A 23,709-nucleotide genomic window follows, 5' to 3' on the forward strand; every position below is an offset into this window, starting at 1 on the left:
TGTACTCCCGTATTCCCGTAACTCCCCCGGTACTCCGAAAAATATCCGGATCACTCGGAACCTTTCCGATGTCCGAATATAGTCGTCCAATATATCAATCTTTACGTCTCGACCATTTCGAGACTCCTCGTCGTGTCCCCGATCTCATCCGGGACTCCGAACTATATTCGGTACATCAAAACACATAAACTCATAATACCAATCGTCACCGAATGTTAAGCGTGCGGACCCTACGGGTTCGAGAACTATGTAATCATGACCGAGACACGACTTCTGTCGATAACCAATAGCGGAACCTGGATGCTCATATTGGCTCCCACATATTCTACGAAGATCTTTATCGGTCAAACCGCATAACAACATACGTTGTTCCCTTTGTCATCGGTATGTTACTTGCCCGAGATTCGATCATCGGTATCTCAATACCTAGTTCAATCTCGTTACAGGAAAGTCTCTTTACTCGTTCCGTAATGCATCATCCCACAACTAACTCATTAGTCACATTGCTTGCAAGGCTTATAGTGATGTGCATTACCGAGAGGGCCAAGAGATACCTCTCCGACAATCGAGTGACAAATCCTAGTCTCGATCTATGCCAACTAAACAAGTACCATCGGAGACACCTGTAGAGCACCTTTATAATCACCCAGTTACGTTGTGACATTTGGTAGCACACAAAGTGTTCCTCCGGTATTCGGGAGTTGCATAATCTCATAGTCATAGGAACATGTATAAGTCATGAAGAAAGCAATAGCAACATAAGAAACGATCAAGTGCTAAGCTAACGGAATGGGTCAAGTCAATCACATCATTCTCTAATGATGTGATCCCGTTAATCAAATGACAACTCATGTCTATGGCTAGGAAACTTAATCATCTGTGATTCAACGAGCTAGTCAAGTAGAGGCATACTAGTGACACTCTGTTTGTCTATGTATTCACACATGTACTAAGTTTCTGGTTAATACAATTCTAGCATGAATAATAAACATTTATCATGATATAAGGAATATAAATAATAACTTTATTATTGCCTCTAGGGCATATTTCCTTCAATGCGCACGTTGACTGTCTGGGCACGAGTATGAGATGCAAGCATCTCTCCAATCGTGTTCCAGAGCTCTGCCGATTTATGACAGGTAGAGACCTGGATGGCCATCTCACGGGGCAGAGTTGTCAGAAGGTAAGAAAAGACTTGTTGATCTTCAGCATACCAGGTCTGGAACTCCGGGTTGGGCTTCTTCGTCTTGGTCTTGCCATCAGACGTGGCCTCTTCAAGGAGCATGGGGGGCACCGGGTGCTCGACGTCGAGGTATTGCTCCATGCGGGCTCCTCTGATCGCCGACAGAACAGTCGCCCACCATAGGGCTTGATTGTTCTTGCTGAGCTTCTTGGAGTCGGCGTGAACAAATGGAGAGGATGGGAAGGAATTTGAATGTGTCGCCATGGATGATCTTGAGAAGTGCTCTGATACCATGTAAAAGCTAGGGTTGGCTGCGTTAAGCGTGATGCCTCTTGGCAGGGACGCCTTCATGTTAATATAGGCAGAGAGATTACAAGATATGGCGCAGGTTGTTGGCCGGTTATGAACTTGCCCTCTACTCCAAGCTATACATGAGATAGAGGATATCCTAGCCAACTACCTGCACCATAATTTACATGAATACAGCCGTGACATATTGTCACGTTACACAACTACGGCCCTACTATTTTAACATAAAGTGCAGCATGTGTTCTTCCAGATATTTAACTATAAGATGGTGGACTTCTAAACCCAGGTGTAGGTGGGTACCTCTATGGCTCTATCAGTGTGATAACTAAACACCGGCGCATGCATCAAGATCTATGCTGGTTTACTATCATAATTTCAAACAAAACTTCTGAGGGGTAACCCCTATACGATCTCACGATCGAATCCTTGGTAGACACAAAATCTAGTACTCATATGAGGCTAGATCATCAATACAAAAAAGTAATAAGTAGGGTATTATCTTGGTCTAAAGGCATTAACCTGGGTAAAATCTTCTGGTGTGCACCATCAAAATCTCTAACGCATGCGATACCCTCAGATGGCGCCGTCTATTGTCGGAAAATACCACCCTAGGTATAGCATAAATATATAAATCGAATAAGCTATATAACTTCAATATTTATGTTGCACAATTTTTTTGTATTTTTACATATTATAGTTCAAATATATTGTTGACCTGCAAATTTGAGATAACGGTTAAAATTTGAGAAAAAATGAACGAAGGATTTTATTTTTGTTAATTAACACCCTAAGGGCAGTTTGTACGCAGAAAATGGATGGTGTGTTAGGGCACTCTGGTTTAGCCACATCTTTTCCACTATAGACTGTTACAAGTATTTCTCCCCTGTCTTATATACTACTAGTAGAACGCCCGTGCGTTGCTACGGGCTACAATACATATAAATGAATCAAACAAACGATTAAAGTTGTCTTCCAGGTTGAACATATGTCCGGGCGTGTCTGAACATCAAACGGACGCCCAACAGGATCCCCAAAATACAGTTCAGTCTCTCCCAAATCCAGACCATATGTGGAGGAGAAATGTGGTTGTCCAGACTATTTATCATTTTATCTCAAACACGCGGGCCCAACAAAAACACCACCCCGCGACACACATTTCCCTTTTTTTGCCACAACCTCCCCTTCCCGCTTGATTTTCTAGCGAGACCAGATGGCGTCCACCTCTCCTTCGCCATGGCGCCCTATGTTTTTCATCCCGCCAACCGCCCTGCTCTCCACCGTATCCAAGTGAAAAAAAGAAGTAATTATGTCTTATTAAACTATATACATTCCTTGATGATATTCTTGACTACTACACAATTGCTTGCATTTGAAATTGAGAACACCCTATAGTCGGCGTGTAAAAAAATCTGTTTGTGCTGCTAAATCCCAGTAAGAAGCTGAGTACTATTCTAAATTGTTAAGCTGATGCAGCAATCTTGAAAACTTCAAAGAAATCACCTTTAACCAGTTATTATTATTAAGCGCATACAACAATCTTGGAAACTTACCAAAGATAATTTTTTAACTTCTAGCTATACCAAATGGCCCAACTCCTCTCTTGTCGTTCTTCACATGATAACCTGCAAGGAAGAACATTTCAGTAGATAAAGAAGAGAGTTCATGTTTTGATGGTCCTTATTTTTGAATCCCATAAAAGCCTTGAAAACAGAACTTAACACAATATATAGCAGGACCATGAGAACAAAATTTGTCCCCATCCTATGCTCCTTACTCTTGACCTATCTATCAAACTTTTTTCCCACACCTTTAGATGCTGACATCTTTCTCCCAAAGATAGTAGGTTCAAAATGTATTTATTGGGACTCAGTACCTACCGATAGTTCCTAGTTGTTTTTAAGTTTCAGCTTTTCTATCATACAATATATTATAGGTGATTACAATGCTTTATATGTTGATTGATTAGTGCCACACAAATACCACAATACCAATTATTTAAAAGAATGGTGTCCACTGTCCAATGACGTTTGGACTACTTTAGCAATAATAACATGTGTTGAACCTGTAAAAATCATACAGGGAAATTCTGAAATTGTAGTATAAGATTAAGTAACCTCGGACTATATTTATTCAGGTATAAAATGGAAGACAATATTGTGCAGGCATAGAATGGGCATCCCCTTGTGAACATTACATCATGGAAACAAACTTGTCTTGTGACAGAAATAGTGATAGAAGGAAATACTGACATGGTTAGATAAAAAAAAGATAATGGAGGCATACTTCTGAGTTGTGACGGAGAGAGAGGGAGACATCTTTCTCTCCGCTCCTCCTTCGACTCCACATTCATTCTTGTGACCATGTCTGAGCCCTATCTCTTTGAAATTTTGTACTAATACAGAATCCATTGACCATTGAAATTCAACCGGAGACCACCCAATCTGAAAGGTTTTATGTATATAAGTAATAGGTTCCAGAACTAACAATAGATTGTTAATAACCACTCCTATTTACGTATAACAAAAACAGTATATCACCAAAATCTGTATCGTCATCGATCAACATAAGCACAAAGATCAATCATACATAGCTTGAGTGGAAAATTCAGTAGACTTGCAAAGATGATCAATTCCTCTGTTCATTCCTCAGCGAAGAAGCAACCAGTCCACAAGAGATAGGCAATTCCTCTGCCCATCAAACTCGTTGCCACCCGAGAGTAAAAGGGTAACACCCAAGAAAAAAAGCAGGGAAGAGGCCAGCCGTGGCTCAGGCTGCTCTGCTCCCAGCCGAATCAGCAGCCAACAACCTTTCGTTGACTCCGCTCCCTGCCAAATCGGCCGCTGCCGCTTGTTATTGACACTGCTACTTGCGCTGCTCCTCTTGATCTCGTCTCCTTCCGCCACCTCGCTGCTCCTCCTCCCATCACCGTCATCAGATCGGGAGAGACGGGAGAGAGGTAGCGGCGTCCGACTGAGAGAGCGATCGGATCGAGAGGGAGAGAGAGATGTGGGAGTGGCGGCGGCGGCGTCGCGCAGATGGCCGGCAGGGCGAGTGTGTCGAGCGGGAAGGAGGTGAGAGTGAGACGCGATGGGTATGGTGCGTACGGCATATCGACCGAAGATGGTGGCGGAGCCAGGCGATGGTGGTCGTCACCTTACTCCAACGGAGGCCTAGGACGGCGTGATCCGCTAAACCCATCACCGACCACGAACCGCAGGAGGGCCGGGGCGTGGTAGCAGGCGACTGCTGCTGGTAGTGGAGATCCGGAGACCAAGTGTCGGCATGCGCACGGCGAGCTCCCACGAGGGCTGACTGGGAGCGGCCGCGCTGGGATGGTGATGGCGGCGGCGGCGGCTGCTCGAGGTCGCGTAGGGAGAGTGCCCCTTGATCGAGGGGATCGAAAATGAGGATGGGGCTCGTGGGGATCGTGGCCAAGGAGCGGGTGCATCGTGAGGCTCGCGTGGAGAAAAGGGAGTGGGATCGATCGTGGGAAAAAAGGATCAGTTTCATGTACGTGGGCTGAGTTGGCATGTTTTTTTGGGCTGGTGCGATAGCGGCCCTCGCGCGACGCTCAGAGATTTTTATCGATGGCTATTGTAGGTGCGAAGAAGAGGTCGAACCATCACGACGTTCGATCCTCCTTTAATAGTAGAGATGATAGAATTTTGTGTATATAAGACTACACAGGGTGACAAGCAACCTATGGTTGGAGGGTGGTGGTACCTCAGCCCACCAGGGATCAACTCCAGATTGGACTTCTGTGATAAAAAGCGGAATATTATTTTAGTGGAGGCCGAAGTTCTTGTGCTGATAGGGGTAGAGTGTGTGCGCGCTTTTATACGGGTGCATATATCCAGGCATCTACATTTGTGCTGGTTTTGGAAGAAGAAAAAACTGCAAAGGACCATATGGTCTCACCAGCATCTCTGTCCATGTCTCTCTCATCTGACTTGTCGAATAGGGGATAGAAGAGAATTTACTAAAAGTCAGAGCTCCATGCCTTATCCACAATATAATTCATTGTACCCCTTTGGTATATCAGGTCGCCGCATCGCCATTGCCATCCAAAAATTCGATACTCCACAGTCCACACTGAACCCATACATGGTGTCGCACAAATTAAAGGAGCTCGGCATTTATCCGAACCCTCCAGTATCACCTTTTGCTGGTCAAATTGCTCGAAGATCATCCTGTCGGTGCACATTTCCATGGCTATATATGCAAGGCTCCCCTATGCCCAGCTCAAAGCAAGCCAGCACAGCTCAAAGCCTCGTATACAAGAGCTAGCTAGAAGCGATTGTAGCTACTAATTGAGCTCACTAGCATTGGCACTAAGCTTGATGGAGCAGGTGACGAAGCTAGCGGGGCAGCGGGCGGTGGTGATCTTCGGCATGAGCTCCTGCTGCATGTGCCACACCGTGACGAGCCTCCTCCGCGATCTCGGGGCGAACCCGACGGTGGTGGAACTGGACGAGGACCCTTGGGGAAAGGAGATGGAGAAGGCGCTGGTGCGGCTCATCGGCCGGAACCCTGCTGTGCCGGCGGTGTTCATCGGCGGCAGGCTCGTCGGATGCACCGACAAGGTCATGTCCCTTCACCTCAGCGGCAAGCTCGTCCCTCTGCTTCGTAATGCAGGTGCTATCTGGGTGTAGTGCATGGGAGGGGTTTGTAGATATTCGGCCGCATGCAGCTGACACGGGACAATAATAATATATACACGTAACACGTATGCTACGTGTTCTGTCATCTTGTATCAGGTGATGACGAAGACTAAGGCAAATGCTAGTCATTTTCTTTTCACTGCACAAGGGACGTGTCCGGTCATGGTGTTACAGAATGTAATAACTAGTTTCCGGTCACAAAGACATGTAAAATATCATGCAAAGTTTCGATAATTCAACCCAGAGGCCGGGCTCAGATGAGCCCGATGAACAGTACCATGATTTAAAAAGGAAAGAAGTTCAAAAAATTCTATTTTTTTGTGGTGCAAGATGCTTCTCTGCGTGAACTCCGTGTAAAACTTTGTGAAGTTTGGACATTCGTGGAGCTCGTGGCAAAAAAGACAAAGTCAGACGTGAACAGTGCGATTTTCAAAAGTTTCTCAGACATCCGAAGTTTGTCTTTTTTGCCACGAGCTTCTGGAATGTTCAAACTTCACAAAATTTTGCATGGAGTTCACGCAGAGAAACAGCCTGCACCACAAAAAAATTTAATTTTTTTGAACTTTTCCCCTTTCAAATCATAGTATTGTTCATGCCCGGACTCATATATGAGCCCGGGCACCAAATCAACGCTCTCGCAAAGTTTCTGAAATAGCAAGGGCACAATAATAATGAAACATGAGGTTCTGTCGTACCTTCTCGTCAGCATTTCGATAGTGCACCAAAAAGTGGAACTTGTTATTTTCAGCAAAAGCATCCTCGATCTCTCGTACGGCCTTTTCCGAACACTTTGTAGCTTGTTGTACAAAAAGTTCATTGGCATATTTTCATGCTAGTATATAATTAGATTGATATATGCAACATGCGATGCTATCTCTCAGTTACAATAGGTACCAACTTGGCAAGTGGTTCATGATGCTTTTGGTTTACGTATCCCAAGGGAAACTTTTATTGCTTGGCACTATGAGAAGAGTGAAGATTTGTTTTTGTAAGGATTGCGTACAGACTAGCGTATAATGAAAACTAGAAAAACCCGTTGTGCCCATGACGCAAAAAATAAATGATGTCGATAAGTGAGGACAACTATAAAGAACAAGTAGGCATATAAGAAATTAATGTCAACTTCTACGCGCGTGTGGTGGGGATAGGTTTTGTGTAACCTAATTTGGCGTGGGATTCTTAGTTTTGTATGCAGAGTCAGTGCTGCACTCCTTGGGCTGGCCCAATGGGCCAACATAGTCATGGTCGGGCTTTTGTAGCAGCGCTTGGGGATCTGGAGAGGTCACATTCAGTCATTGTCATGAGGGTGGATCAGTTTTTGACTCGCGTTTTGTTGTAGTTGCATCCTAGCTGTCATGCTATTGCTTTGGCTATTTCTGAGGCAGGGACAACATGGACCCGACTGTGTCCTTTGTAAAACGTTGTTCAGAGTAAGGATGTCGCTTTGGTTTTGAATATATTGGGTATATCTTTTTCATAGGTTAGGATAATCTATATTATGAATTATAGAGGCAACATATAATTATACATAATTTTGATGCGAGTGCCATTTAATAGGTGTGTAGTTAGGAAGGTTTCATCGAAGGAACCAATAAAGAGAGTTAAGAGGAGTACGACGCCCGTGCGCCACAACAAGCGGTATATGACGACCTGGCACTTTGTAAAAGCCGGCTTGGAAGATAGTGATCATCAGAGGTGGTGGCATAGAAAGAGAGAGTATAGACAAGCATGAGCCCGACAGCAAGCGGACGTATATGCTCACCTAGCATAGGCCTTCCCGACACATGTCTCCCGCACATGCCGACCGCACGCCGTGTAACAGTCGGAGATGCTGTTTTGGTTAGCTAGCTGATGGGGCCCGTCGATCTCGCTTGGTTTCTACCCAAATGTTGAACGCCCCTTATAGGCCCTCTCGTTGTCTACCTGGTTGTTGGATGTTGTCTGGGTTACCCGGCTGGTGGAGACCGTTATTTTGGCACATCATCGTGTTGGTGTATTCCGTATGGGTGTATATGTTGGGCCGGCGTATGTCTAGTAGGCCTTGTGCACCATGTATATGTCGGGATAGATATATCGGTCGGGAAAGGGTTTTTCCATCTGGACTTTCCCTAACAGACATGATTAGTCGGGAATAGTCTTTTCAGACTGACTGTCTGTTGACGGAAGCTGTTTTCCAGGCCAACTTGGCTGTTGAGAATGTAGTGTTGTGGTGTAGTGTGATGCGGGTCATGTGCGTGTTTCCAGAGGAGCCGGTACATAAAGAACTTGCCGTCGATCAAGCACTCACTTCGCACATTGCACCCATTGCGCATAAACAAACCAAGCCGATAAGCAAAGCTAACTATATGAAAGTACAACTGAAAGAACAAATGGGGACTTTTTAGGGAAATGAGGACTTGGTGATGCACCTGTTAGTTTACGTTGCTCGTAGGAGTTGTGGGGCTGGGCCTCACTGTGTGCCGGCTAGTCATCTTCCGGCCTATTGGCATATCTAGGGTCATGTCCTCGGGAATACAATGTTTACATAATATTGAAGATATGCACTATGTATAAGGTAGATATATGCATTGGGTCAGAATATAAAGGACACTTGTTAAGAACACTAAAATATACATAAAACATGGCTATATAAATTTCTTGAGTGGCCCTTCTGCTAGTGCCTCAGTTCCAATATTTCCTCCTCTTCATACTCCCTCCTTCGCCTTCATTGCACTTGTTTCATCTGCTCTATCCTCCTTTACACGAAGCATGCCTTTCTTGTACTTGATGAAGTGCTTCCCTACGCTACTAGGGAAAAGCCTTATACACAGAATCTTACTAGCAGCGCGCTTTAAAATAAGGCGCTGCTGCTACGTAGCAGGAGCGCGCGCAAACAAACTCGCTGCTGAAATGAATATAGCAGTAGCGCGCCAGCTCAAACACGCGCTACTGCTATAATTCCCACGACACCGCGGCGAGGCTAGCTCTAGCAGCAGCGCGTTGTCACGAAGAGCGCTACTGCTACGGATCATAGCAGAAGCGTGTTTCACCAATAAGCGCTACTGCTAAGTTTACTACAAAAATTTAGTCCCACCTCGCTCCGTGAAGAGAGTTTCTACCACCTTAAATATGTTACTTCTCAAACTTTGACAAGCACTTGGTCTTCATTGAACTCTATGTGTAGAATTTGTGGCCGCAACATGAGTCTTCACCGGTTCCTAAACCGGTGAGGACTCATATTGACAAATCAGATTGTACACAAAAAGATCGTTGATGATCAATGTATTTTTTATGTCTTTTTTTACATGCTGACACATAGCAGTAGCGCGTTCTTTGTGAAAGGCGCTACTGCTAGGTAGTTTAGCAGTAGCGCCTTTCTCTATAGTGTGCTACTGCTAAGCCATTCCATCTCCCACCCTCACTCTCCTCTACCCGATCCACTCACACTCACACACTCACTGGATCTCCCCCTCAACCCCTCGCGCCGGTCCTCCCCCGTCGCCCCTCCTCCCTCTGCGCCGCCGTCACCTCCTCCTCCTTGCTGCACTCGGTACCGGCCTCCTCCTCCGTCCTCCCTCCACTCGCCACTGGCCGGCCCCTCCTCGCTCCGCCTTCCTCCTCCGTCCTCCCTCCACTCGCCGCCGGCCGGCCCCTCCTCGCTCCGCCTTCCTCCTCCGTCCTACTCTCTTCTCCCTCCTCGAGTCGCCCCTCCTTCTCCCTCCTCCCTGCTACATTTTGATTTAGTAGGCTAGTTCATATGCAACATTTTGATTTAGTTGATATGATTTAGTTGATTTAGTAGGCTAGTTGATTTAGAACATTTTGATTTAGTAGGCTAGTTGATTTAGTTGATTTAGTATGCACCATTTTATTGTTATTTTTTCTGTACATGGATAGGTAGATGCTTTTGTTTTTTTGTAATAAGTTTTTTTTGGGCAAAATGTAGGTGCCAATTTAGTTAAATTTGCTACGTATTTTTTTAAATCAATTATCTTAGGCAATAGGGGCCAAATTAGATGAAATGTCTTGGTAGGTGGTACCCTGATTTGGTAGATATTTGTGAAAAGTTTTTTCGGCAATAGGTGCCACCGAAATGCTTTGGTAGGTGGTACCTTGTCATCTAATATGTTACTAGATCTTAGGATTATAATTGTCCATCAAATTGCTTCTCGCGGAAGAACCAGAAATATCACATGCTACTGTTTTTCTTTCCCGTGAAGTGGATCGTTAATCCTTTGCTCATATTGCTTTAGGAAAATGGCGCCGCCACCACCACCACTATGTCGACTGTGCAAGTCAAGGTGCGCCAGCAGCCTTGCAACTGGCAAGCTGTTCGGCATCTACTTCCAGCCAAGTTTTCGTCATGCGACGGTAAGAAATTAGATGAAATGTAAAAAGTATTTTATTTTTAGTGTTGGCATTACTGCATTGTGTCATTTTGCTTTTTTTACACAGATCGTCCCATGCAGTGTGAGGTTGAAATTCAACAAGCAGACAGGAGACACTGTGACATTTGAGGCTCCTGGGGGGCGTACACTATGGAGGCCGAGAAAGGACGCAATATGTCGCAGATTGGAGGAGATGGATGGGCCTGTTTCCTCGCCCGCATGCGTCTTATACTGGTGGTGAGTTGATCAGCTTCTCCTTCAGAGCAAAAAGACCCAAGCTGGCTGTCATTTATCTCAACCTGGTGGAAGATGATGAAGATGACGAAGATGATGAAGGTAACAAAGATGATGAAGATGACGAAGATGATGAAGATAATGAGGACCCACTCGATGAAGATGATGAGAACCCACTTCATGAAGCCATCATAGCTCAAAGAATGAGGCTGAGCGAGGAGGAGGTGTGCAACCTATGGGACATAATTCCGCCACGTGATGACTTTGTCGGGGTGCCATTCGTGACCCGCCTGACAAGTACCATGGTCGATCGGCATGAAATGGTATGTTATACTGGCTGTAGTAATTTGATAATATATATGCTTTATTGTTATACTTAGAAATGCAAATTATCCGATGATATGCTTAGTGTAGAGTCCAATGATATGCTTTGTGGAATCTAGTCGATGATATGCTTTAGTGTAGAGTCTGATCACATGCTTATTAGTAGAATTCATGATTAATTAGTACAAATGCGTAGTACTGTGTCTTTTGATAGTGTAGAAATCTAGACTTAATAGAAATATATTTGCAACAGTATGTGCGAGGCTATTTATTAATTGATATGTTTTTCTTATTCAGAAATTGCCAAAGAACCTATCTGTGAGTTGTGGTATCGAGCCTGATGAAGAAGGCTCAGCTGGACTACGCCTTACCGCAAGGGGCTCCGTCACCACTTGTACTTACCGCATGGACACATACGGCTGCACACACTTAAACTCGGTTGGGTGGAAGAGATTCCTCATTGGCAAGAATCTTCGTCTTGGACAGGCCATCCTAATTACTATCAGGAACACCCACCGCCCAGGCTTGAGGATGATGATCATCGTCGATATCATCTAGAACTACATATGTGTGTGTGGCTATATCATCTAGAACTACATATGATGATTGTCGTCGATATCATGTAGAACTACATATGATGATCGTCGTCGATATCATCTAGAACTACATATGATGATCGTCGTCGATATCACCTAGTACTGCTTGAGGATGCATGTTGAGTATATATGAAATTGTTATCTAGTACTCCCTCCGTTTCAAATTACTCGTCATGGTTTCAGTTCAAATTTGAACTAAAACCACGACGAGTAATTTGGAACCGAGGGAATACTACCTAGTACCTATAATGCTTTATGAAATTGATATCTAGTAGTACCTAGTATCTGGAAATTGCAGTTTATTGAAGCTGAAACGGGGTGGAAATGATGAAAGATATAGCAGTAGCGCAGGTCCAGGAAATCGCTACAGCTAACTAATAGTAGCGCGTTCCGGAAAAGCGATGCTGATATAGTCAATAGTAGTAGCGCGGATACAGACCGCGCTACTACTAACAGTTAGCTGTAGCGCCTTATTAGTAGCATGGCTGCCCGCGCTGCTGATAGCCTCAAAACCCGCGCTACTATTAGGGTTTTCCCTAGTAGTGTTATCTCATAGCACGCATATGTGTCCCGGCTTTATAGTGGATATTCAACCTGGACAGTGGTGAGTCTGCCCAGGATTTGTGATTTTGCTTATCGAACTTGCCCTTCATGTCGGCGCGGTACTAATCCATTATTGATGTTGCACCGAATCCTTATATGGTATAAGTCTTCTGTGGGATGCCGATTGTACCATTCGGCATATCCTTTTGCCGTGTCTTTTTGGGCTTTCGCCGAGTATTTCTGGTACTAAGCATGTAAATCTTTTCCTGTAGTGTCGGGCATAATTTTTAAATATTGCATCATCTCCAAATGCTTAAAACTCTACTAGAGCCATCAATATATGTTCAGAGAGAGAGATGCCTACTCGTATTGTGATTACGGATTTTGCATCAAGAAATGCACGGAAAAGCTTATTTTGAAACATGAAAGCAAGTTGAGGGTGGCAGCATCAGCACGCGGGCAATAAACATGGTCAGAGATGGCAACACTTGAGGGTGGCAGCAACACCATGCCGGCAGTGAACATGGCCGAGATGGCAACACTGGGCGGAGCCGAACAGCGTTCAAGCTACCATTGCAGAAGCTAAATTTTTCGATAAAGGCGCTTTATTACTTAAATGATTTAAGCATTACACCTGATCTCTGCATAATTGAGATGCACACAGCCATAACCAAATCAAAGTTTAAAAAAAATAGAGAAGGCGGAATACAAGTAGTCATGTGGAGACTGTATAATGCCTAAGATGTAGGAGGGCCAATCCAAAGATCATTGCTGCCATCCATGTCGGGTAAAAGTATCCCTCGCTGTGGCCTCCAATATGTACACACCATCATAAACAGATTTTGATTGTCCACACGTTGTAGAGACAGCCATAAACGGAGTGTACCGGTACATCTATAGATAACTTGCAGAAGAGAAGAAAGCTAAACGACTGATACGGGCCACCGGCTTCACCTGCTGGAACGCATGCAAAAGGCGAGGGGGCAGCTCCCGACGGTGCACCCCGGTGAACAGTAAATCCACTCTCCGGGAGTAGAAAATACACTCTCCGGAGAAGAGCGCGGCGCTGCGCAGCATCAACAACGAGGGGAGGGAGGCGTGCGTCGGTATCCCCTGCACATGAGCGTGCAACACCATGGTGGCCACAAGCAGTGCCGCACCGGCAAATGAAATTGAGTAGCAGCGAGGAAGATCGGCGGCGCCAAATCATAGCTCCACCTCTACAACTCATCAAATCTGCCTTCTTTCCTATTCTACACTGTACATATTTTCAAGTTATGAGAAAGAACGGTTGAGTGCAATTCTCGGCTGCATGGCCGCCTCACGAGATAGGTACTCGCTACTGTGTGTGCCAACTGCAACGAGGTGATGATGTAGGCGCTCGCCGAGATGCCGCTAGTGAAGTTGGCCGTGTATACGAGGCGTTGCGTATCGAGCCACCTGTGGCACCACCAGCAGGTTAAAAATCAGAGTGAATCGAACAAAAAAAAATGGCCGGAGTAATTGAAATGCGGGCCTCAGATTTGATAAAAATTCCTATCCTATTCATCAAATGACAGGTCTTTCTCTATAGAAATTTAGATGGATGTCATCTGACATCCTATGATTTTTCTATTCCTATGATATTCCTATCCTATGAACCAGAGGAGGGCTATGCCTCTTGTGGTTTGTAGGAATCTTGTAGGAATTTCATGGGATAAGATTTTCAAAGGAAAAACTTTTATGGAACCCTTTGGTTTGTTAGAATTGATTCTAATTCCTATATAGGAGGAACAAATCCTTCATATTACAAAGAAAAAGATAGTCTAGATCAATGGAAAAAATTCCTATCCTATGCATCAAACGACATGTATTTCTCTATAAGAATTTAGATGCATGTCATCTCACTTCCTACAATTTACCTATTTGTATAATTCCTACCCTATTAAGAGCATCTCTAGCAGACCCCGCATCCCGCCAACCAGCAAAACGCGTTTGCAGTTCGCGGAAAAACAGTTTTGCAGGTCGGCAGCAGAGGCAGACCCCGCAAAACGGACCCGTATAAAAGGATATTCATGGAATATGCTCTTTTACGGGTTGGTTTTAGCTGCAGCAGAACAGACCCCTCAAACTTAAACTGTAAAACGGAATATTCGCTTATATTCTTTCCCACGTTTTCTTCTTTCTCTCGTCCATGTCCATGGTTAGTTAGCTTGCTCCTGCGAAACCGATAGATAGCACACGAAGCGGTCAAAAACGAAGCCGCAGACGACCAAATACGAAGCGCACGAAGCGGCCAATTGCCTCCGTCGGGGCTGGAATCGATCGAGAGCTAGCTAGCTAGCTCAGCTCGAATCCATCCAGGAGCGAGCTAGCTAGCTAGCTCAGCTCGAATGCATCCAGGGGCGAGCTAGCTAGCTCCTCGCCGCAGCGAGAGACACGGCCTGGGCTAGCTAGCTAGCTTGCTCGCATCGATTTACAGCTAGCTAGCGCGGACAGGCACGGCGGGCGGGCGGCGGATGGGCGCGGCGGCTAGGCGGTCGAGCAGACGGGCGAGCTTCATGGCGTTGGCGGGAGCAGAGATTCCTCAACCGCCAACGTTGACCGGTATACAGGGCCCTGACAAAATTGCCTTCAAAACTGTAGATATGAGGGTTTCGGCTTCGCGTTCACAGGGCCTCTTAAAAAGTTTTAAGGGTCGGACGATTTTAAGGGGTCTGTTCGGACCCGTTTTTTCGACTGAAACTGTAAAAAGCAGTTATTTTGCGGGTTTGGCCATTTATATGGGGTCTGCTAGAGATGCTCTAACCAAAGGAGGACTAAAAGAAGTAAAAAACTGACAGCAATTTTCTTAAATTAAGTTAAAAATATGAAAATTTGTACTAAATGGGTTATCTTTTGTCGCAAGAAGAAGATGACATCCGAACCCATCATCCCTCCTCGTGTCCAACACTAGCTAGCCTTCCTTGCGCCAAACACGCTACTTTGTCCGTACATCGTTTTTCAGTTACGGCATATGATTTGACTATACAATTTTTGGAAAAGGGATAAGCCTAGGATCTGTCCGTACATTGGAACTTTCTTCTTGACAATATTGAATCCTCGTATAGCCCCAATAACAGCACACGTAGCTGATATTTAAAATAAAAAAACAGTACACGTAGCTGCATAGAGATATGAAACATGTCACCGACCAAACTTATAATAATCTCATGTTTGTCACGACCGCTGACTTTTCCATCGTTGAACCGGTCATCATTAATTACCTGTTCTCAAATTCACGTACGATTGCAGTCGTAAGTGCATACTCAACAAAATTGTCTAGTGCAACCTTAATGTTATTGCATACTATCATAATTCATAAAATACTCAGTACTCCCTCCGTTTCTTTTTAGTCTGCATATAAAGTTTGATCAAAGTCAAGCTTTGTAAAGTTTGACTAACTTTATATTAAAAAATATCAATATTTACAATATAAAATCAATATTATCAAATGCATCATGAAATGTATTTTCATACTATATAGTTTTAGTATTGTAGATGTTCATATTTTTTGATATAAATTTGGTCAAACTTTGTGTAGATTGACTTTGACCAAATTTTACACACGGGGTATAAAGAAATGGAGAGAGTACCGTCCGCAGATCATAGGCGGCTGTGACAAACAAAATCACGATTCTTTATTCCTTTTTTGGTGAGGACTTTTTATTGTGGAGAACATGATCCATAATTCCATTGTAACTCTGAAACCAAATACTGACAAAAAGGGTTTATATACATGAGCTAACGTAGTAATACTTGGAGAACGTACCATTTTTACAAGCATGCAATTGCCTTTTATGTTGTTTAGTTTTAGGAGTAGGTAGTATGACGTATTAGATAAAGATATGATGATGACTTCTGTTTACACGTCATTTTCGTTATCCACCATTCTTACAAGCATGCAAATGCTACTCGGTTGAATTGCCCATGCATATCTCCGGTCTCTACGATGAGCATGGGCTAGATAGCACCGCCCGGATAGCCGGGCTAGATGGCACCGCCCGGAGAACGGAGGAAGAAAACCAGCAGGATTGTCGACCAAGTTGTGTGCTCAGTCGTGCAAAATATGTATGCGCATGCACATACTTGGTGGAGCAGATACATCCATACGTATATAAAGAAAACAGGAGATGTTGAACAACCAATCAGGTTGTAGCACCTAGCGGTGACTATTTCAATCCGGTTGATCATATCCTCTCGTACTTGACTTGTCCTGTTTGCTCAAATTCATGCAGAAGTTCCATCATGTCACGACACTATTTGCTTGCGCCACCTTGAACCAAAGCCAACTCCGACTATATAAGAACAACTACCCACGCCTCCATGGACAAAGCATCTCACAATGGCCTCCTCTCCCTCCTTGTTTCTCCTCGCCGTGCTTCTTGCGCTGGTCTCATGGCAGGCCACTGCCTATGATCCTAGCCCTCTGCAAGACTTCTGCGTCGCCGACATGAAGTCACCTGGTATGTATATGTATTATGTGTATGTATGTGTGCATTAATACCAGTGATGCTGTAATGTTCTCGTAGCATATCTGTGGTCACACCTGAGTTATTGTATGAGTTTTGCATGCTATATGTTGATACCAAAACAAAGTATTATAAATTCCTACTACTCAAAACGCATGCTACCTTGTAAGCACAGTGTTACATTTTTTTTTTGCGGGTAAACTTAGTGTTACTTCCTCCATGCATGCAGTGCGAGTAAATGGATTTCCTTGCAAGGACCCAATGGCCGTCAACCCGGAAGATTTCTTCAATCCAGCCATGCTTGACCAACCTAGGGATACTAAGAACAGCAAGGTTGGGTCCAACGTCACCAACATTAACGTCATCAACTTTCCTGGCCTCAACACCCTTGGTATCTCGCTGGCACGCATCGACTATGGACCATTGGGCGTGAACACCCCGCATATACATCCCCGTGCCACTGAGCTCCTTACTGTGCTTGAGGGAACTCTCTACCTTGGATTTGTCACATCCAACCCAAATAGGCTCTTCTCCAGGGTGGTCAAGAAGGGTGACGTATTTGTGTTCCCGAAGGCAATGATCCACTTCCAAATGAATCTAGCGCATGACAAGCCAGCAGCTGCGTTGTCGTCACTCAGCAGCCAAAACCCAGGAGTTATTTCTATTGCCAATGCAGTCTTTGGATCAAACCCACCCATTTCGGATGATGTTTTGGCCACGGCGTTTCAGGTGGAAAAGAAACTGATTGATTGGCTCCAATCTCAGTTCTGGGAGAATAACCACTACTAATATGTTGTAGTGTTTACACCTATAAATAGTATAAAGAATAAATGATCATTTCCTTTTGAATCGTGACAATATATGTTGTTTGTTGGATTGATATAGTAATATGGTGACAGTGTAAGCATTTGGTTGTTTAATAAATGGAATACAGTGGTGTCCTCTTCCCTCGTAACTGAAATAAGAGAATCGATGAAGTTCATGAGAAAACCAATGACTCTGCTTGCATGCTATTTCTGGGCACGATATTTAGAGAAATGCTTCACTAGTGGAAAAAAAACCCTAGCTATGGCATGGCAAAAAGTGCCTTGCTGGTGTAGAGACCCAACGCCACCAATATGGCGCTAGTGAAAACAGTTTAGTGGTGGCGTTGGCAGACACGTCAGCAGTATTTTAGTACTGATGGCATGCCACCTGGCTAACGCCAGCAATATATTGTTATCTATGGCATTTATTTTGAGGCAACGCCAGCAATTTGTATTTTTCAGCAATAAAAATATACCCAGTGATTAGTATATGTGCAACCATTTAAACTTCTAGTGGTAAGTCTCAAATCCACAAAATATACCAAGATATTAGTACAGTTTCCAGTAACTAGTTTGCTACTACCTACAAGCAAAAGTTATCCGGTAGCTAGCTCTACAAGCAAACGTATCATCATCCATCTCACGCAACTTGTTATCCATGCGCTAACTAGTTACGATGAAGAATGATCCTCATCTCACGCAACTTGTTCCTGTTGCTCTGTCCCTCCTTTCTGAAATAGACTTTGCGGGTCTTCGGCTCCTCCCTCTCGGCCTTCAGGAGCCGTATCTCCTTCTTCATAGACTCGATCTCGGTGACCAAAGCTGCTTCTGGTCGATGAGCTTCAATTTCTTATCGCAGAGAACGGAGTTATTGTCTATCATCTCATCATTCTCTTTCTTCAGGGAGTCATTCAACTCCTTAAGTGCCTTCATTGTACTCTCCTTTGACGTGACAAGCTCACGGCTGAGCATGTCCACTTCACATACCAATAGCTGCTGCTGGACCGGTTCTGGAGATGGGTCTCGTACATACGCCTGTCAAGTCAAATATTTGAAATCATCAATAAAGAATGGTTAGATGATATATGTATATATGCATGTGTTTGCAATGCTCATGGATGTTTTTGTAATCTTACCTGGTTGGTGCTCGTTTCGCCTTTGTCAACTTCATAGGCCGTGAAGTTGCACGAGGATTGGTAGTGGCTGTTCCAGCTAGTCATGGCTGGAACTTCAAAATAGTAACAAGTATAGGTTAATTATTATGACCAGAACCAAACACACATGTCAAAGTATACAATGCAAATCTGTTCATAACATCATGGAGTATACTACATTAGCAAAGACACTGTTATATTCATCAAGGGTAAAACAACAACAATATATCATCATGTGGAGGATGGAGTATGCTACATGGCAAGTTTTAATTCTGCCAGTTCCAGACTTAGCAGATTTCATCAAGGGTAAAACAACAACAATATATCATAGCATGTGCATAACTAGCTTTGGACAACAACAATATAGCACTATCGATATCTTCACACAATTATATGGATGAGGTGTAGTATATATATGCCAGTTTGTATCTATAACATGTGGGCAAGAACCAAACACACACCTAACTTGGTCAAACTTGCCTAAGTTGAGTTGTGACAAATGTGGCAAGTTGTGGCTTGGAACCCAACAACCCCTAAGGCCTTGTTTGGATTGTGACTATATTTGCCACACTATTTTGCCACACCTAACTTGGAGCATTACTTTCGAGTGGAATTTTCTTTGGACACTCAACTATTTTGCCACACCTAACTAGGAGCATTAAGTGGAAATTTTCTTTGAAGACTATGGGGTTGTTTGGTTTCCAGCCACAGTTTGCCAAGCCAAAATTTGGCAGCCACGGTTTAGTTGGTATGTGTTTGGTATTTGCCATACTTTTGGCTTGCCACACTTTATTGCCCCTATATATGGTCCACTTGTCATAGAGACAATTTTTTTGCAACTTTTGCCAAAGTTTGGCATCCAATTTCTCAGCCACACTCTTGTGGCTTGCCATACTTGTGTGGTTGGCCACACTTTGGCTTGGCCACACCAGTCTCCAACCAAATAGACCCTATATTTCCCACATATTGCCACATTGGACACTCAACTATTTGAATTAAACCGAAGATTCAATGAGAAGCTAGTGATATATGTGAGATTGTGCAAAAGTAGTACACAACAACAACTCAAACACTTTGTTATGGATTACAACAGCAACTCAAACACTTTGTTTCAGAATTTAGATGCTTCCAAAGATGATGACTTAAAAATTGACAGATTGCACTTCCAATTTCCAATTGACAACAACAACAACAACTCAAACACCTTAATTTGATTGACAGATTGCAGTTCCAATTTCTACAGCTAGCAACTCAAATACCTTAATTTGATTGACAGTGGCAGTGACCTACAGTCTACTCCGTCGCTGTCGTCGTTGCCTGCTGCTGTCGCCGTCGCCTGCTGCCGTCGCTGAAACCCTAGCATAGGGAATGCGAAACACACCTCTAATTAAAAAAATTCCAAATGGACCAGATAAGAGTGGGAGGCTCAGATGTGTACCTCAGGACCGGAGAACGACAACAATCGCTGGAATCGGCCGGAATCGAAGCGGCGACCACGGTCTGTGAGAGAGAGGGAGAGAAAGGGGAACAGAAACAGAGCAGGGCAGAGAGAGGGAGTACATGGGTCGAGGGGGCCGTTGCCCCCGTTGGTTTTGACCGCCACGGCATCCTAATCCTATTTGGGCTAGCCCAATAAGAAAAAAGGTCATTATTTACGAAATGTCATTATTTATATTTAAAATAATAGAAATTTAATAACAGTAAACTATAATATACTACAAAAAGGATCACCACATAAAAACTAAAAATGAAATTTTTTGGAAGTGTCAAACTGCATATTTGAAGGCTCAAAACTATATATTTCAAGTCTTTAACTAAAAAGGGAAAAAGTAAATTTAAAGTCTCAAAGTACATATTTTAAAAAATGTCATTATTACCATTTTAAAATAATAGAAATTTAATAAAAGTAAACTATAATATACTATAAAAATGATCACCACATAAAAAACTAAAAAGAAAATAATTTAGAAGTGTCAAACTACATATCTGAAGGCTCAAAACTATATATTTCAAGTCTTAAACTAAAAAAAGTAATTTAAGTCTCAAAGTACATATTTTAAAAAATGTCATTATTTATATTTAAAATAATTGAAATTTAATAAAAGTAAACTATAATATACTATAAAAAAGATCACCACATAAAAACTAAAAATTTAAAAATTTGGAAGTGTCAAACTACATATTTGAAGGCTCAAAACTATATATTTCAAGTCTTAAACTAAAAAGGGAAAAAGTAATTTAAAGTCTCAAAGTACATATTTTAAAAAATGTCATTATTTCTGTTTAAAATAATAAAAAAGTAATAAAAGTAAACTATAATATACTATAAAAAATAATATACCAAAATAATAATAATATAAGAATGTTGGCATTGACAAAATAACAATACAGGCGTCGAAACCAACAGCACGCCACAAGTAAATATAATAGTACTGGAGTTCCATGCTATTTCACGACAACACTATATTACGTCTGGTACAAATTGTTGATCCCATATACTTCTGACGCTACCTTGTTTTCTAACGCCACCACTATGCCCATATTAATGTCGTACCAAATAAGTCAACGCCACCACTATTCGAAAAAAATAGTGGTGGCGTTGGTTGTAAATGGCGCGCCACCAACGTAAGTTGTGGCTAGCACTTTTTCCACTAGTGCTTTAAAGGATTAAGTATCCCAGAGGGGAGAGCTAAGGGTTGATTAGCCCAAGTTCCTTGCCACCACACCTCTGCCTTGGAAGTACTCTAAACATAGAGAATTTTTACGGTGCATCATACTACCGAAAATAAGGTGTAATATATAATTGATCCAATGCAGTAACACTAGAAGTTTCCTATGGGTTATGGTGTGATGGCACTAGCTAACAGAGTATGAAAAAGTAGTTTTAGTTTAGATAATATGTTTGCAATAACTTAGCCATGAACTGCAGACTCCCTCTGAATCCCCTTCCTAGAAGAGGAGGAAGGGAGGAACTTGTGGACAATTTAGTCATGTGAGTTGAAGTATGTTGTCTACGAGCCCGAAGAGTTTACGTTATGATGAATCTTATTTCCATCTCAGTTAACTCTTAATTAGTTTGACCATCTGTAATTAAGGTAACACAAAAGCAAGATTTAGCCAAAAAAATGTTTGCAATACATCTAAGTACCATCACATCTGAGGACATTAGTTTAAGGAGTTAACTTTTCCTAATTGTTTTGGATGGCATGATATATCATGCATCAAACTAAAAACTAGAGAAATAATAAAACATCAAGCCCCATAGTAAATCATTAGGCGCGACGACTAATGGTTGGTAAGTAGTGACAAGTAGAGAAGGCAAGACATGACGATGCATTATTAGAGGGGACATACTGGTCTAATCTAACATGTTGCTATATGCACAAACATCAGGTTTTGTTTCCAAGAAAATAGTATGATGTTTCACATCTTGTGCGGTCTTCCTAGAACCATCGTATTGTGCGCATGTCAATCCATGCAGAATATGGCACAATTTTAATGGCATATAAGCTTGACTTGCTTTCATATCTTTTAGCTTGAACATGGCAGTAAAGCTCATGTCAACTACAGAAAATAGTTCAAAACCAATAGAGCATATAGGAATCACCAGCATGAGTTCATCATTTTGTTTAGTGAACGCAACGGTAATTCTTTTGCTATTGATACAATTGGACCTCTCGCATCACTCCTTGATACGAAGGCTGGGGATTCCCTGGAATAAATTGTCGTGAGTCATAGGTTTGTATTTTATTAGTTCTACCAGAGACAGGTATGGAAGCCACTATGAGTACATGTCCATGTATGATTCTTACTTCACCTCATGAAGTAAATGAAGAAATATTTCTCGGTATCAATCCTCTTGCCCATCATAGTTGGAGAATTAGAAGGAACCTTTTCGGGTTTGCATTTCTTCATTTGGAATCTTGGAGGTGAAAAGTGGGTTTTAGACCTAAATAACGGACACATTTACATCACATATTGACTAGTGTATTTGGAAGCCCCGGGAACGTCTCCCAACTTATAAAATCTTTGTAAAATAATTACACACATAAATCATGGTACTTTTTTTTGAATAATTGAGATGTGAAGATTGATGAATTGTATTTGGATTTTTTTTTAAGAATGCAAACTTTCAACAACCAATTTAAAAAATATTCGACACACACATTTCAGTTATTTTATACATATATAGGTAACTCAGAAACACTAAATTATTTCATACATTTTCAATCAGTTCAAAATACACCAATAAATTTCTTAAGAATATTCCGCACACTTTCAGAACAATTTTAAAATTTTCAAACAACTTAAGAATCAGATTGTATAATTTTGGTAAGATTTCACACATTGACTATTTTTATTTTACAAATCTCGGTAATGTTTGAGTGAGAATTGAAATATGTTTAGAACAATGAAATTCAAAGTAGATTGAAACGCCTCCAAGACTGGTCTTGTTCTAGTTTCTTGTCGTCAAGAATTTAAATATATAAAAAGTTGAAAAATGGATTTTTTTTCGAAAGATATCAATCTACTAAATTTTCATATTGAAAATGAAGACAAAATGGTGTATGCTGATACATCCTAAATGTATCTATTTTATTTGAGGTTTCATGTTGCAGTCGTATTAAATATGCAATGCTTTATCATTTATTTAGACTAACATGCAAAAAGAGTGCCAAAGTGAGAGTTGATGTTTTACGTGCCTTTGGTTATAGGAAAAGCATGTACTTTTTGAAAGTCGTAAAAATAAGAAAACAATTCATGGAGTATTTTTTTCATCAAAAGAGGGACCAGCGCCAAAAAGTGGAGCTGCAAGGACCATATGGTCCAAGCGCCGTTCCCCGCGCCCTAGGTTCTATGTGCCGCCTGGGCATGTTGGGCCCCTGGGCACCTCCTTCATTTCTCGCCCCTGGCTCACATATACCCCGAAAACTTGAAAGTTATACTTCTAAATTGTCATTGAAAAGTGAAAAAATGTTACTTGCTTTTTGTCAATTACTTTCAAAAGCTGATAATGTGTTACTGAATTTGGTGTCATATAT

At 42.4% G+C, this 23,709-nt stretch overlaps 2 protein-coding genes across 2 annotated transcripts; both read left to right on the plus strand.

Annotated features, from left to right (window-relative positions):
• Positions 1–5,728: 5,728 nt before the first annotated feature.
• Positions 5,729–6,292, plus strand: LOC123124287 (glutaredoxin-C1). Its single transcript, XM_044544933.1, has one exon. The coding sequence runs from the start codon at positions 5,833–5,835 to the stop codon at positions 6,142–6,144; it is 312 nt and encodes a 103-aa protein (XP_044400868.1). The 5' UTR covers positions 5,729–5,832; the 3' UTR covers positions 6,145–6,292.
• Positions 6,293–16,471: 10,179 nt separating this feature from the next.
• LOC543339 (germin-like protein 8-4) lies at positions 16,472–17,662 on the plus strand. The gene is made up of 2 exons (XM_044544934.1): positions 16,472–16,701; positions 16,937–17,662. Exons 1-2 carry the CDS (start codon positions 16,581–16,583, stop codon positions 17,494–17,496), a joined length of 681 nt encoding a protein of 226 aa, XP_044400869.1. The 5' UTR covers positions 16,472–16,580; the 3' UTR covers positions 17,497–17,662.
• The last annotated feature ends 6,047 nt before the right edge of the window (positions 17,663–23,709 follow it).

Source organism: Triticum aestivum, chromosome 5D, assembly GCF_018294505.1.
Source record: "Triticum aestivum cultivar Chinese Spring chromosome 5D, IWGSC CS RefSeq v2.1, whole genome shotgun sequence".
Lineage (NCBI taxonomy): Eukaryota > Viridiplantae > Streptophyta > Magnoliopsida > Poales > Poaceae > Triticum > Triticum aestivum.

Excerpts from the sequence above, each read along its gene's own strand:
- LOC543339 (XM_044544934.1), top strand. The coding sequence starts at position 16,581 with ATGGCCTCCTCTCCCTCCTTGTTTCTCCTCGCCGTGCTTCTTGCGCTG. Across the intron at positions 16,702-16,936 it reads CGCCGACATGAAGTCACCTG|TGCGAGTAAATGGATTTCCT; the intron begins GTATGTATATGT and ends CCATGCATGCAG.
- LOC123124287 (XM_044544933.1), top strand. The coding sequence starts at position 5,833 with ATGGAGCAGGTGACGAAGCTAGCGGGGCAGCGGGCGGTGGTGATCTTC.